General features: G+C 41.8%; 1 protein-coding gene across 4 annotated transcripts in view; it reads left to right on the top strand.

Moving 5' to 3' along the window:
* Nucleotides 1-13,485, top strand: part of nbeab (neurobeachin b) — a 236,822-nt gene that overhangs the window by 103,037 nt on the left and 120,300 nt on the right. For 2 of the 4 annotated variants that reach the window (XM_033631023.2, XM_033631022.2), the window contains exons 18-29: nucleotides 2,548-2,656; nucleotides 2,755-2,836; nucleotides 2,939-3,062; nucleotides 3,740-3,932; nucleotides 4,096-5,100; nucleotides 6,050-6,267; nucleotides 6,519-6,672; nucleotides 7,604-7,784; nucleotides 8,721-8,848; nucleotides 9,187-9,294; nucleotides 9,726-9,891; nucleotides 11,682-12,099. In XM_033631023.2, the coding sequence (XP_033486914.1) occupies nucleotides 2,548-2,656; nucleotides 2,755-2,836; nucleotides 2,939-3,062; nucleotides 3,740-3,932; nucleotides 4,096-5,100; nucleotides 6,050-6,267; nucleotides 6,519-6,672; nucleotides 7,604-7,784; nucleotides 8,721-8,848; nucleotides 9,187-9,294; nucleotides 9,726-9,891; nucleotides 11,682-12,099 (2,886 nt within the window). The remainder of the gene's footprint in view (nucleotides 1-2,547; nucleotides 2,657-2,754; nucleotides 2,837-2,938; nucleotides 3,063-3,739; nucleotides 3,933-4,095; nucleotides 5,101-6,049; nucleotides 6,268-6,518; nucleotides 6,673-7,603; nucleotides 7,785-8,720; nucleotides 8,849-9,186; nucleotides 9,295-9,725; nucleotides 9,892-11,681; nucleotides 12,100-13,485) is intronic. The other 2 variants (XM_033631025.2, XM_033631024.2) reach the window with 2 other exon arrangements.

Raw genomic sequence — 13,485 nt, 5'->3', positions numbered from 1 at the left:
TTGACTGTGGGAGGAAGCCGGAGCACCCGGAGAAACCCACATTGACACGGGGAGAACATGCAAACTCCGAACAGGGGGGCTGAATGTGGTTTTGATGTGGCTTTTTTCCCTGTAAGTGTTGTCACATTACTAAATGAATAAACTGAATAAACCAGTGTACCTATGTATTGATACTATGGAACATGAGTATTGAAACCATTTCAAATATTCACAATCGACATGTACAGTATTGATAAACTGATTTTTTTTTTTTTTACAAAACTATTCCCTATTGTTGACAATGTTGTCATGGTGACGTTAACTACTGGAGTGTTGTGTGTTGTTGTTGCAGAATTCATACATTAACATTACATTGGAAAATTTGCTATCAGCTCCGAAATGGCAGCTACAGAATGTCTCCTGTTCTCTTTAGTACACAACTACAGCTAGTGTAAACACAGTTGTAAGAATATGTATGAGTCAGAAATAATAACTGTCTGAGTTGTGTCTGCCTCAGTTCCGTGCTGGCCCAATCACAAGAGAAGTTGATATTAATAACTGTGACAATGAGTAGCCTCTTGGTAGGCAGAGTAGTGCGGATCATAGCAAAACATCCAGTCACCAAAGAGGTGAAGATGCCATTCTCAAAATTTTGAATGTTTTTTTCATCATCTTGACTTTCTCGAACTTGAATGTATGTTGCATAAGTTTTCAGTGAGTTGATTAAATATTATTCAGTAACTGCCAATCATTCCAGACCCCTCACGTTAAATAAAAATCAGATGCAGACCTTAAAGTAATGAATTTGAGAGCCCCTGTGATAGGCTGCAAGGCTTTACAAACAAGCTTTACATCCAGAGACATGATTCATCTGTTCATGCCACTCTTTTGAAAAAGTGCACAATTAGAAGAGCCAAAAAAGTTTTGACTGGATGCCAGTTTTGCAAATTGGGATGCACTTCTTTGTAGAACATCTAAATTCCTGGCGTTGTGCCATGAAACCGTTACTTCACATAAGAGAATAGTGGAAGAGGTCCAAGTTACTGTCCCACAGAGTGAAATAAATAATAAACTACCTACCAGGATGTCAGCATATCTTCTGTATGCTTCACATTGGAGAGGAGAGAGAAAGAGAATGCTTATGGGTGGAGAGCCTGTGATTGAAAATGTGTGATGCAGGGATGGATGGAGATGATATGGGGGTTTTGCTGTGCTCACAATGGTGGGATGTCCCTGATGCCTGCTGAATGGAGAGAACGGGCAGGCAGAAACCCCATACTAGACTGCTCTAGGCACAAGCAAAAGACCTATATCCTCATGCTCATGCAGCCAAGGGACATGAGGGCTTCATGAAAGCCTGGCCTCACCCCTCACTTTAATAGCTTTCATACATTTTAAAGCAGCACTATGAGCTCTGGTGCAACTCATAAAGAATTAAATGTGTTTTTTCAGCGCTTTGTTGATGTTATTACTTTTGTAATTAAATTTGTCATTTTACTTTCATTAGTTCAGGGATGTTGTTGATTCTCTCAGGGTTGATGAGTCAAATAGTCAGTATGATGTGATGTGATCTAGAGGTTTGTTGTACTAGATAATACTATTTTTGGGGCCATGCAGTACAAAACAACTCAAAAAAGCATGAGAGAAAAGTCAGAAAACCTAATAAATACGACATGTCAAGTTTATATTTAGAACTAATTATGCTGCCTACTGTATGATTAACTTATCCCTCCATCAGCAGTGTATTTTATCTCTTCTCACTGATTTCCATATTTGATGCAGTGTGCCTTTATTGTAACATTGTCTTAACTGATAAAGAGAATGATTCTGACTCAATTTTTTATTTTTTTATTTTTATTTTTTTTCCTGTTAAAGGTTTTTTTGGGGTGATTTTTTTCCTTGTCCGCTGTGAGGGTCCAAGGACAGAGGGTGTTCCATGTTGTTAAGGCAAACTGATTTGTGGAGTTGGGCTATATACATAAAATTGAATTGAAGTGAACTTAACACTCACAAAAACATCTACAAGGCCTATCCTCTCAGTGAACCTCTTTGGTTGAGCAGACCTGTAATCTCCACTTCAGCTTGCTGTGCATCATCAGCATCAACATCATTTCCATATTTATAAATTTAAAGGAAATGCTACTCTTCTCGTAAGTGTCCAATTTGCCAGCCTCTGCAATATATGAAAAAATGTCGACTTATTAAGAAAGTCCCAGCTCATCTTAAGGCAGTGGCAGCAGCTTTGACCTAGCATTGTGACAGCAGTCCTTATGCTGTTTGCAGAGGAAGTTTGTCACTGTTGAACCCATTCACCTGCGGTATGCCTCTGTTGTATCTTGGAGCCATTCCTAGTGACAGGCTAACTTCGTTATCCTACACACCTCCAACGAAATTCCCCCAATTTATGACAGCAGGCAGTTCCTGACACTTGTCTCCAGAGCCCGGCTCCGTGGGTGAGAATAGGGAAGCAAGCTGACGGCACTCAATGATCCTTTCAGTGGCTTAGGGAGCTCTAAACAAGCCACTTTACCATTATGTCTGTGTGTGTGTGTGTGTGTTTATCCACAGGAGGAAGGTGGAGATCATGCACACACACAGCCTCTTTACTCTCCTGGGAGAGAGGCTCATGCTGCACACCAACACTGTGACCGTGACGACCTACAACACTCTGTACGAGGTAACAAAACATTTTCCTCTCAAGTATCTCAACATTACTGCACCATTGGTCTCTGTGTACAGAATATGTGACTGATGTCTCATTGGTTCCTGCAACAGATTCTGACAGAGCAGGTGTGCACACAGGTAGTTCACAAACCTCATCCCGAGCCCGACTCCACTGTCAAGATTCAGAATCCAAGTAAGTCTGTTATGTGTCACATTGAGTTTGATCCTTTCTGAAATTCTCTGGTAAAAATGACAGTATGTGTTTATATGTGTGTTTGCATGTGTGTGACATCAGTGATTCTCAAGGTGGTAGCCACCTTATTGAAGAACTCTGCCCCAAGCACGGAGCTGATGGAAGTTCGGCGGCTTTTCCTTTCAGACATGATCAAACTGTTTAGCAACAGCCGAGAGAACAGACGGTAAGTCAAACTTAAACTCCCTTTTACTCGCCCACTCCATCAATTATCTTGCTGATTAATGTATCAAAGAAAAGAGAAGAGAGGCACACTGTTCCCCCTCCTTGTACCATGTTTAATTGGCTGATGTAGCTACAGTCATGTTGGTGCTAAATCATCCTGAGATATGTTCTTCAGTATGTGTTTCGTTGACAGTTTTTGACAGTTTAACCCTCTTTCATCTATCAGAATGGATGTCAGAGGGGACCACACACCTACATACACACACTTTAAAACATATTGCAATTAAATTGTAAGTCTTAGGAAACCACTGACCTAAATCAACAACGTAATTAGCCTAAAATTAATAGGCAGAAAGTGCTCAATCAAGTTAAACTGTTAAAATGAAGGAAAAAAAAAAACACTTAATAGTTTTTCACTTGCAGTTCCTTTTCTATCTTGGCTGTCATTTTGTTTTGTGAGAAGCTGCTGCCAAATACATAAACAAATGAATATACGAATGGCCAAATGATCACAACAATCTGCTGTAATACAAATAACAAAATGCCAAATAGCCCTGGTATGTACTTTTGACACAAAGAGAAATGTTGAGGAGAAGCAGAAAGACTAAGTAATGGGAAAACATTTAAGTAAAAGAAAGTATTTAATATGTTAATTGTGTGGTGACATGGGTATTGCAGGTGTCTGCTTCAGTGCTCTGTATGGCAGGACTGGATGTTTTCTCTTGGCTACATCAACCCTAAAAACTCTGATGAGCAAAAGATCACTGAGATGGTGTACAACATCTTTCGTATTCTGCTCTACCATGCCATCAAGTATGAATGGGGTGGATGGCGTGTGTGGGTGGACACACTCTCTATAGCCCACTCTAAGGTGAGTACTGTACTGTACAACAAAGAAGAAACACTGACCTCTGCTGTTGATGGTGACATTATCTATTTTGTCTTAACTGTTAAACTTCTTCTAAAGTGATATTCACAGTTTCTGCATTATAAATAGGTGGCTAACATTCTCTATAACATTGCCCTTTTTATAGGTGACATATGAGGCACATAAAGAGTACTTGGCAAAGATGTATGAAGAGTACCAGCGTCAGGAGGAGGAGAATATTAAGAAAGGAAAGAAGGGTTTGGTCAGCACCATCTCCGGTCTGTCTGCTCAGGCTCCTGGCATTAAGGGCGCAATTGAGATCAGAGAAATGGATGATAACTCCCAGACGCCTGAGAGTGAGAAAGACTATGAGAGTGCAGACTCGCGCAACCTACTAGCTGAAGGGAAGGGACCTGAAGAGGGTCTGAGAGGAACAGAGGGTACAGTAGATGGGGTCAGGGTTGAAGTTCATGACCTTCTTGTGGATATCAAGGCTGAAAAGGTGGAAGCTACAGAGGTTAAGCTGGATGATTTGGACTTGTCCTCTGAATCTCTGGGAGTATCTGAGAATGGAGCACTGGTGGAGGTGGATTCTCTGTTGGATAATGTTTATTGTGCTGCTGTAGAAAAGCTCAACAGTAATGTCAACAGTGTGTTGTTGCCAAAGGGCAGCATGGATGACCAAAATGTACCCCCTCTCATTACTCTAGATGATGATAAGGACAGCATCCCTAACAGCAACAACTTCCTGTTTGGCAAGGTGGCAGGCAGCATGGAAGACAAACTACTGCCTGATCTCAGTGCATCTGAGCCTCTGGTGCTGCCCAGCCCAGAGCCCCCAGTCCACACTGGTGCCAGTGATGAACTAGGCCTTCTTGCTCACATGGCAGGCAGCTCTGAGCTTGGCTCCTTACCCAGTATCCTGGGGAAGGGTGAGTTTGAACTACAAGCAGCCTTGGAGGGCGTCAGCTCTGTGGCTGCCGAGGCTAAGGCCTCCTCCAAAAGTCCAGAGGTCACTGATAACACAGCTGCAGCGACATGTGAAGGGGACCCCTCAGCTGTTGAGAACAGCAGTGCAGCAGATGCAAATAGCAACGCTTCTGACACTGAGAGATCAGATGATGGCAAGGACAAGGAGATGAAGAAGATTCAGACGACAGCCACCACACAGGTTGGTTCATAACTAAATCATTGTGTTGTTCATTAATATAAATATTGAGTTATCCAGTAATATCTGACACAAGAAGTCAGTCTTCTCCTTTTTAGACTTTCACATGAAAGAAATATTAGAGGTTCACTGACTTGACCAGATTGAAAATGACCGAACAGCTTTGCCAGAGGGAAATACAAGAGCAGACGATCATGAATACAGAAACAGAGCAGCGTCAGGGTCAAAGCGAGGAGGGAGACCATTTGCCATTGTCAGAATGCGTTGGCCTTTTGTGAATAGTTCTATATTAACAGACCCATAGGGATCATTCCTTTCCCTAACTGTTGTAACAGGGACAGGATGGCCTGGTGCACATCAGGCAACATCCCTCTGGGATTCAGGAAAGTGGGCTGCCGCAATAGTTGACTGAGCCAACAGGAGGGCAGAAATAGACAAAGCATTATTCTGTAACAACCGCCTGGGATTTGTTCCTTGTTCCCCTTGTCTCATAAGAACTGTGCTCTTTTGCAGAGGTCAGGCTCTTTGCCTAACCTGGGTCACTGATGCAGGGCCAGTGGGAGGCAGGGTTTATTTTTAAAACTTTCTCTGCTGTTGCATAATTGCTCATGTTCAATTCATCACTGCTGCCTTTTAAACAGGCTTTTTTGCATCACCTTGCTGACTCATTCATCTTATGTTTAGGGGTTGCATTAAGCTTGTTGTATTTTTTCCTTTACCCACGGGCAGGAAGAGGTTATACGAGGACTCCCTTTAATCTGGCAATTCATCATTCATAGTGAATGGTATGACAGTGGCATTATATCTCATTAAGGGTGCACTATCCATCTTGACAGAAGAACAGGATTAGCAACCAGTCTGTAAACAGGATCTCATGATGCACAGTAATTGTAAATGTGATGCCAAATTAATCTGTCTACTGATTTTTGATGATTAACTGGTCTCCCATCAGAGTCTGCATGGCCGCCTAGCCACTCAGATGGAAAGGGACATTCGTGTGGATTTGGGCTTTAGGGGGACACCCATGACAGAGGAACAGCGACGGCAGTTCAGTCCGGGCCCACGCACCACAATGTTCCGCATCCCAGAGTTCAAATGGTCAGCCATGCACCAGAGACTGCTCACTGACCTGCTGTTTGCGCTGGAGAGTGACGTCCATGTCTGGAGGAGGTGTGTGAAGTGGTTTATGTGCGCTTAAGAGACACAGAGAGGGAGGGTGAGCATGGTGCTTGTAGTGATACTTAGAATACCCTGAACTGAAATATTGTGTTATTGCTGTTTTTAGACATATACTGAATCTAGCTTTTTTATGAACCCTATAAATATATTTAGTTTACCACACAGTTATATTTCCACATGATTTTCTATAAAGTGAAAAATGAATGTACCCATAATCATTTTTTTTCCTCCTCCCTATGCAGCCACTCCACTAAATCTGTCATGGACTTTGTTAATAGTAATGAGAACATTATTTTTGTTCACAACACCATCCACCTCATCTCACAAATGGTCGACAACATCATTATTGCTTGTGGAGGGATCTTGCCTCTTCTCTCAGCGGCCACCTCTCCTACCGTAAGTGCACCACACTGTTTTCACTGTGGGGGGATAATGCCATCTAGTGGTAATTTATTATAACCTTTTGGTTGCCTATAGCTGTCTGAAGTTTAGTGCAGGACAGTATGTACCCATGGGAGATAAGACATTTTTGTGTTTATTGATTTGGGTCACCTTTATTTGCTCAGCTTCACTTTACTACAGTTAATGCAGAGGACATTACTTTGCAATGAACCTCGCTGGGTGTCATTGGTGTTTACTTTTATCAGTTTGCCGTAATTATCAAATTTAATTTGAAATCTTGAACTGAAAAGGATTTTAATCATCTTCTCCTCTTTATTTTGTCTTTTGAGTGCCAAGATTATTATTTATGCAGTTTAAATTTCTCCCTCTTAATTACTGTATTCACAACCCTTTTGTGTGTAATACTCATTAAATAGATCTAAAAATGTACCATCCCTCTGGAATGGTGCAGTTGGCACCCTTCTCAATATTTTCCTTGGAAAACCTTTCCATGTTTTATCACAAAGGAAAGAGCTAACACAAAAGTGTCTGCTTTTGCTCAACCCCTCATTGAACATTTCAGAAAATATCACATTGGGTGGAGTTGGAAAATCAGTCAAACTGAGATCAAACTCTCCACCAAAGTTTACAGTTTTGAATATTATCTCTGCTTCCTCTGAGAGGGGAACCTACTCACCCTCTCGGAATAACAGCCCATGCTGCTGCCCTCTTCCTGACCTGCCACTGAGTGTCTGTCCTAAATTCAACAGCTACCATCACTGTGTTTATGTCTGTGATATGCTGCTCTTTCCTATTCCATTGCATGTTTCTGTTGAAAAAAATAATGCTTTAATCACAACTAGAGGTGAGAATGTGGCAAAGATGATATTGTACATGTGCACTTTAGTTTTTATGTGACTGGTGTCTTCTTTATTGCTTGTGCAAGACGGAGTTGGAGAACATTGAGGCAACGCAGGGCATGTCTACAGAGACTGCCATCACTTTCCTATCCCGTCTCATGGTTATGGTGGATGTGCTGGTGTTCTCGAGCTCTCTCAACTTCAGTGAGATAGAGGCTGAGAAGAATATGTCATCCGGTGGCCTGATGCGCCAGTGCCTCAGACTTGGTAAGATCATGATTGTATGTTTGTGGCTGTAAATGTGAGTGTCAGTCAGTGCAATGAGCCAGTAAAACAATTACAGCATTTTTATATGGGATTTTGGAAGGTAAACTGCATCTTTTGCCAGCCATAGTGGAAAATTGATGAGGTAGTGAATGCCATGACAGTATTCTCTTCACATACTAATAATTCCCCTAATCCCTGAAAATCCTCTGTTTGATCAGCAAAGCTAATTAATTTGAGTCCTTTGCTAATTGTATACTAAAGTGGAGAATGTGCAGGGTTTTTCAGCACTAAAAAATTACAGGATCATCTTTTTGGAATTCAAAACAAGCAGAGAGAATCATTAGCATTGCAATCGCATACTCTTTACAAATGGTAGCCTGTATTGTCTGTCATTGGTGTGTCTCATAAGACTCATGAGTTCCTCTCTGCCCTTGTGAGTGTTTGAATGTGTCTGTGTGCAAAATAGAGAGTTGATGAAAGGCATTTGAATACAAAGTATAGAATTACTAAATTCTACCAAACCAGAATAATTTGATACACGAAGCAATCACTGAAAATGTATTTTTTGGTCTGTTTCCATCAGGGTGCGTAAAAGTGTTTCTGTGTCCATATCTGTTTGTGCCTGTGGGTCTGCGTGCCCGCGAGCCTGTGTTTGCCGGATTGTTGACTCCAAGTTGTGCTCTGGGGGATGGGGAATAGCCTTCAGACTTCACAGTGTCCTTGTTGCAAACATACAGTTTCTCATCACTGGCTTCAGTGTGAAATCAGTCTGGCTGCTGATTTTACTCCTGGCCTCTGTCCCAGCAGTCTGGAACAAATAGTCATCAGAGATAACTGATTAATTTTAAAGAGGTCATGCATGTTATCAACATTTAATTCCATTTAACTTTGAAATGAGAGCCTATTTGTATGCTGTGTGTGTGTGTGCGTGTTCAGTGTGTTGTGTGGCTGTTAGGAACTGTCTGGAGTGCAGGCAGAGACACAGAGACCGGGGAAATAAGTCTTCGATTCCCAACAACAACAAGACTCAGGAAATCCTGCAAAATGCTGTGAGTTCCAACAAGGTAAGATGTGTAGTTTCTGTACCCCCAGAAAATTTCATTTATACAATGCATTTATAGTAAGAACCCTTTGCCCCATGATGATAATGTGACCTGACTAGTGACGCTAAATCAGCTCTCCTATTCTAAACATTATTTATACTCCCTATGGTACTGAATCTGTCCTTGTGTACAACATACAAATGTTGGCAGATTTTTTTTTCAGTTCCATATTTGACAGTTTTCTAATCTTTAAAATGATGTAAAAAAAAAAAAGAAAAAAAAAGTAATACCAAAACCAGCTTAATTGAACTTCAACTAAGCAGAGTAGCATGTCATATTGTGTTATCTCTCTGCTTTAGACAGCCATAGAGACTGTCCCTAGTAACCTGTCTCCCATCAAGGACCCTGATCGCCTTTTGCAGGATGTGGATATCAATCGACTGCGGGCTGTGGTGTTTCGTGATGTGGTGAGTGCAGGTCTGTGTGTGTGTGTGTGTGTGTGTGTGTGTGTGTGTGTCTGACTTGGCTGCAGGTAGAGAGGATGAAATTAGGATTGTTGTTTTTTTGTTTTGTTTTTCTGGCAGGTAAGCAGGTGTGTAATTTAATACCCCTCAATCAACGAGTAAAACACCAAAGGACCCTTTGTTGACTGAGCTGCTGTCCCTTAATCACAAGCCCTCAAAAGTTGAATGGAAATACTGTAATTCAAAGCAACATATTTCAAAGCACATATTAGAAATATGATAGAGAATAATGGCAGTACTTTGAATGTGTTTTCACACTCTATGCAATGTGCATTTGCTGTGAGAGAACCATTTCAGAAAGCAGTAGTAGATTGTGTGAAATGAGATCTTCTGAATAGAGAGTGGCATAACTGTGTTGTAATTCCTGTCCACAGGATGACAGTAAACAAGCCCAGTTCCTGGCTTTAGCTGTGGTGTACTTCATCTCTGTCCTCATGGTCTCCAAGTACCGCGACATCCTGGAGCCCCAGCGTGAGACTGCCAGGATAAACCAATCAGGACGCAGCATGCGTCAGGAGATCAACTCGCCAACCAGCACAGGTGTTGACAGCTGTGCCCTACCTGTCCTACAGTCATTCTTCCTGTTCACTAATCTTAGCTTGTAGTAACTGTGTCTGATATAAATGAATGTTAAGTGTCCTTGGTCCTTTCTGATGCACTGCTGCCAACCTGAGCTGAAAGCTCATTCAGTAAAATAGCAGGGATCCCCTGCCTGCACTCCACTGACTCACCTATGATTTATTCATGAGCTCTGCTAATTGCACCGCACAGAATTAAATGTGGAAGCAAATGGAGACTGGGGCTGCAGGTGGTAGTTATGAACTTGAATAGGCATCATCGTTCTCTCTGAAATGAAAGGTAGTATGTGCCTCAAGTCATAAATCATACATTAAGCCACATGAAAGGAAATCAGTGGTTGCCTACAAAGGTTTAGCGCAACGTCTGCTGCAGTGCCAACTTGCTATTATGAGATGCACGAGTGAGCATACTTTATCAACTTCCATTCAGACAAAAGGTGAAGTGAATAAAAGAAACGCAAGGAAAAGGAGAGAGGCCAAAGGAAATATGAAAGTGTAATTTGAGGAGCTTGGAACACACAGAGAATGAAGAAAGAGAAGATGAGCAGTGAGAAGTTGAGAGATGGGAAAGCAGCAGCCTGCTGGCCAACTACTGTGGGTTTGTGGGGCAGTGGAGCCGTGGAGCCAGGCTTGCTATTTTCAGCCCCATCTGTCAGTGCCCATTAGGCAAGCAATCCACCAGAGGAGAATGGGATCATAGAGGTTGCTGGGAGGAGAGAGGCACACTGCCGCCTTCATAAATTTCACCAGAAAATGGGGAATTTTCCAGACGGCATGTGGCAGACGATTGTCTGATGGACCAGGAAGCTAGACGACTTGCTGGCCCTGCTGACCTCGTTAGGGGGCATGTGATGAATATTAATATAGGGCCTTGCATCTACTGTAGGTAACCACTTGGTCACAATGAACCAACATCTTGCTAGAGAGGCACCTCTGCATGTTTCTGGGGAGGAAAAGCAAACATTTTATTCAGTCAAGTAGATCACTATACAGACAATGCATTTTCAATGTATGAAGAAACAAAATGCTGCAGATTCCAATAAGACTTTTGGTCCACACTCGCAATCTCATGTATATAGAAAGGTATAGTAAACAGTATTTTATGTACCAGAATAATAGAGCTACTTCTGCTTCCTCTGTCACAGTTCTAAAGCAGTGAAATAGCCTCCCAAGACTTAAGGCAGGAGGAAGCTGAAGAAAAGCATTCATGTTTTATTAGCATAGAAGGGGAATAACAGAGAGATAATCTCACCAAAAGATCAGAGCTTCTGGAGAGAGATCTAAGAAGCGGCACTGGCACATGGCTCTCTCTACACATGCTAAATTTACTCTTTGGCTAGGGATGTAAAACTAGCTTTGGAATGTAATTTTATTCAGTGGTATTGGTTAATTATTTAGTTTAAAATCCCCATTTCCCACTTTTCTTGACAACTATTATATTGATTGTAGGCATAAATAAAAACTACCTATGATAAATGCATGTTGATCAATATACTGTAGGGATCGAGAGACAATGTAATTATTGACATTTTTTTGTCCTGAAAGCTTGTTTAATCTTGTGTTGTTTGTTTTTGTGTATTTTTTTAAACTAAGGGATTAAACTAACAAACAATAATTATTTTATTACTCAAAATAACAAACAATACACACTGATCATTTTTTCAGTTACCTTTTAGTATTGCACATACAGCATTTTCTTTAATGTGGTCTCCACCTATCACTCTTTGTTTTCTGTGTGTGTTTGTTCTACAGAAACACCCCTAGCATTTGACAATAGTAAGGACCATCCTGTGTCATCAGACTTGCATATGGAGACCTCCCTTCCCCACACAGACTCTGGTATTGGAGAGGAGCAGGTAGCCAGCATCCTTAATGGGTCTGATCTGGACCACAGCGCAGGACTGCTCATATCTACACTGTCCTCAGAGGTGAAGAAGTCCCAGGAGAGTCTGTCTGAATCACCCAGTGTGGAAGTGCTAAAACCGCCCTCCTCTATCATCAGCATTAGCCAGCCCAACAAGGGCATCAATGTGAAAGAGATTCTGAAGAGCCTGGTGGCAGCTCCAGTGGAGGGCATGGAGGCTGGGCTGGAGCCCCTGTCCTACCCAGATCCTGCTGCCAGTGCCCAGGCCCAGGCCATGCTGACCATGCAGTTTCACTCCTTTGACAGGTGAGGAAGTGTCGTCAGTTGATAGTCTGTTGTGCAGATTTTTTTCTTTTTCAAAGAAGTGTATCAGAGATTTTGCCCAGTTCAGCCCAACCATTAACTACAAATGGTGTACACGTTACCATTACCAACAAGTTTATAGTATTGAAATCGATAAAAACAGTGAAAATTCATTCTGCATTATTTTTTTTTATTAAAATCACATTATCATTACTGGGTAAAACATGGCATTAAAACACAACTTTAATGTACTTTTGACAAAAAAATGAATGCAATCTTGACTAAAACATCTGCATGTATGGAAACAATATGGTCCTTGAACTTGAGTTTTATATTTTCCTTAATAGGAAAAGCAAACTGTGTTAAAGCCAAAAACAAACCGTGATGAAACAAAAGAAGATAACAATAATTACATCATGTCTGACTGTATAATTCTCTGAGGTTTACATTTTTTAAGGATGGCCAGCGAAAATTTCATGCCATAAGTGATGTGTGTGTGTCTGTGTGTGTATGTGCATGCTATCACTCAAGGGACCGTAAAATGCTGATGTTAATCCCCTCAGTTTATCTTACTTATCCAGTATACCACTAATGGTTTTTAAGTAGCATGCAACACATTATTCATTTCAGACCATTATTGTACTCATTCCCCATGGCAAGGAATCCCTGTGTTTGAAAAGGTCTCTGAAGCACTGTGGCACTGCTGTGGTTTATTTACGTTCCTGGATTAGATAAAACCACACAGTAATCTGTCTGGATTTGGGAGTTTACAAACCTGCTCCTGCAGGGATTTCAAGCTTCAAGCCCCTGAGCCCTGTCTCCTATGGTTGATAAAGTTTTGAAAATCATAATTTTTCTAAAAGTAATTTGAGTTGGTTTAGCACAAACAAAAACTAATCCTGTCCTCTGGACACCGCTGTTTTGGTAGAGTTTTTGTTTGTGTCTGTATATAATCACCGCCAGGCTCCAGAGAGACAGCAGAGGATACACTGAGTCAGGAGGAACAATGGGGCCTCCCTTCTTTTTAATGCATGCTGCTGCTGCTGCTGAGCTGGGCTGAGGTGAGCCTGATGAATAGGGGAGAAGATGGAGGAGTATGTGGTGAGAGGACAGCTGAGAGGGTGGGGGTCTCCAGGGCGTTGATGACAGATTAAACAGAAGCAGCCACACGCCACACGATGGCCAGCCCTGTCGCCCTCACTACTCACACCCGTAATGGGAACTGGCAGCCTGAAATGAGTCGCCACAGCAAAGTGTATTATTTTTGAAATGCTTTCACACAAACCCTCCAGACCACATATACAACTTTGTCTCATGCTTTTCATGTCACTCCCCCTCCAGCCTCTATTTGCTGTGTCTAATTGTTTGCCACCTGCCAGCGAAATGAGC

Source organism: Epinephelus lanceolatus, chromosome 4 (assembly GCF_041903045.1).
Source record: "Epinephelus lanceolatus isolate andai-2023 chromosome 4, ASM4190304v1, whole genome shotgun sequence".
NCBI classification, from domain to species: domain Eukaryota; kingdom Metazoa; phylum Chordata; class Actinopteri; order Perciformes; family Serranidae; genus Epinephelus; species Epinephelus lanceolatus.
The sequence above is the reverse complement of the archived record's forward strand: the minus strand, read 5'-3'. Positions and strand labels throughout refer to the sequence as shown.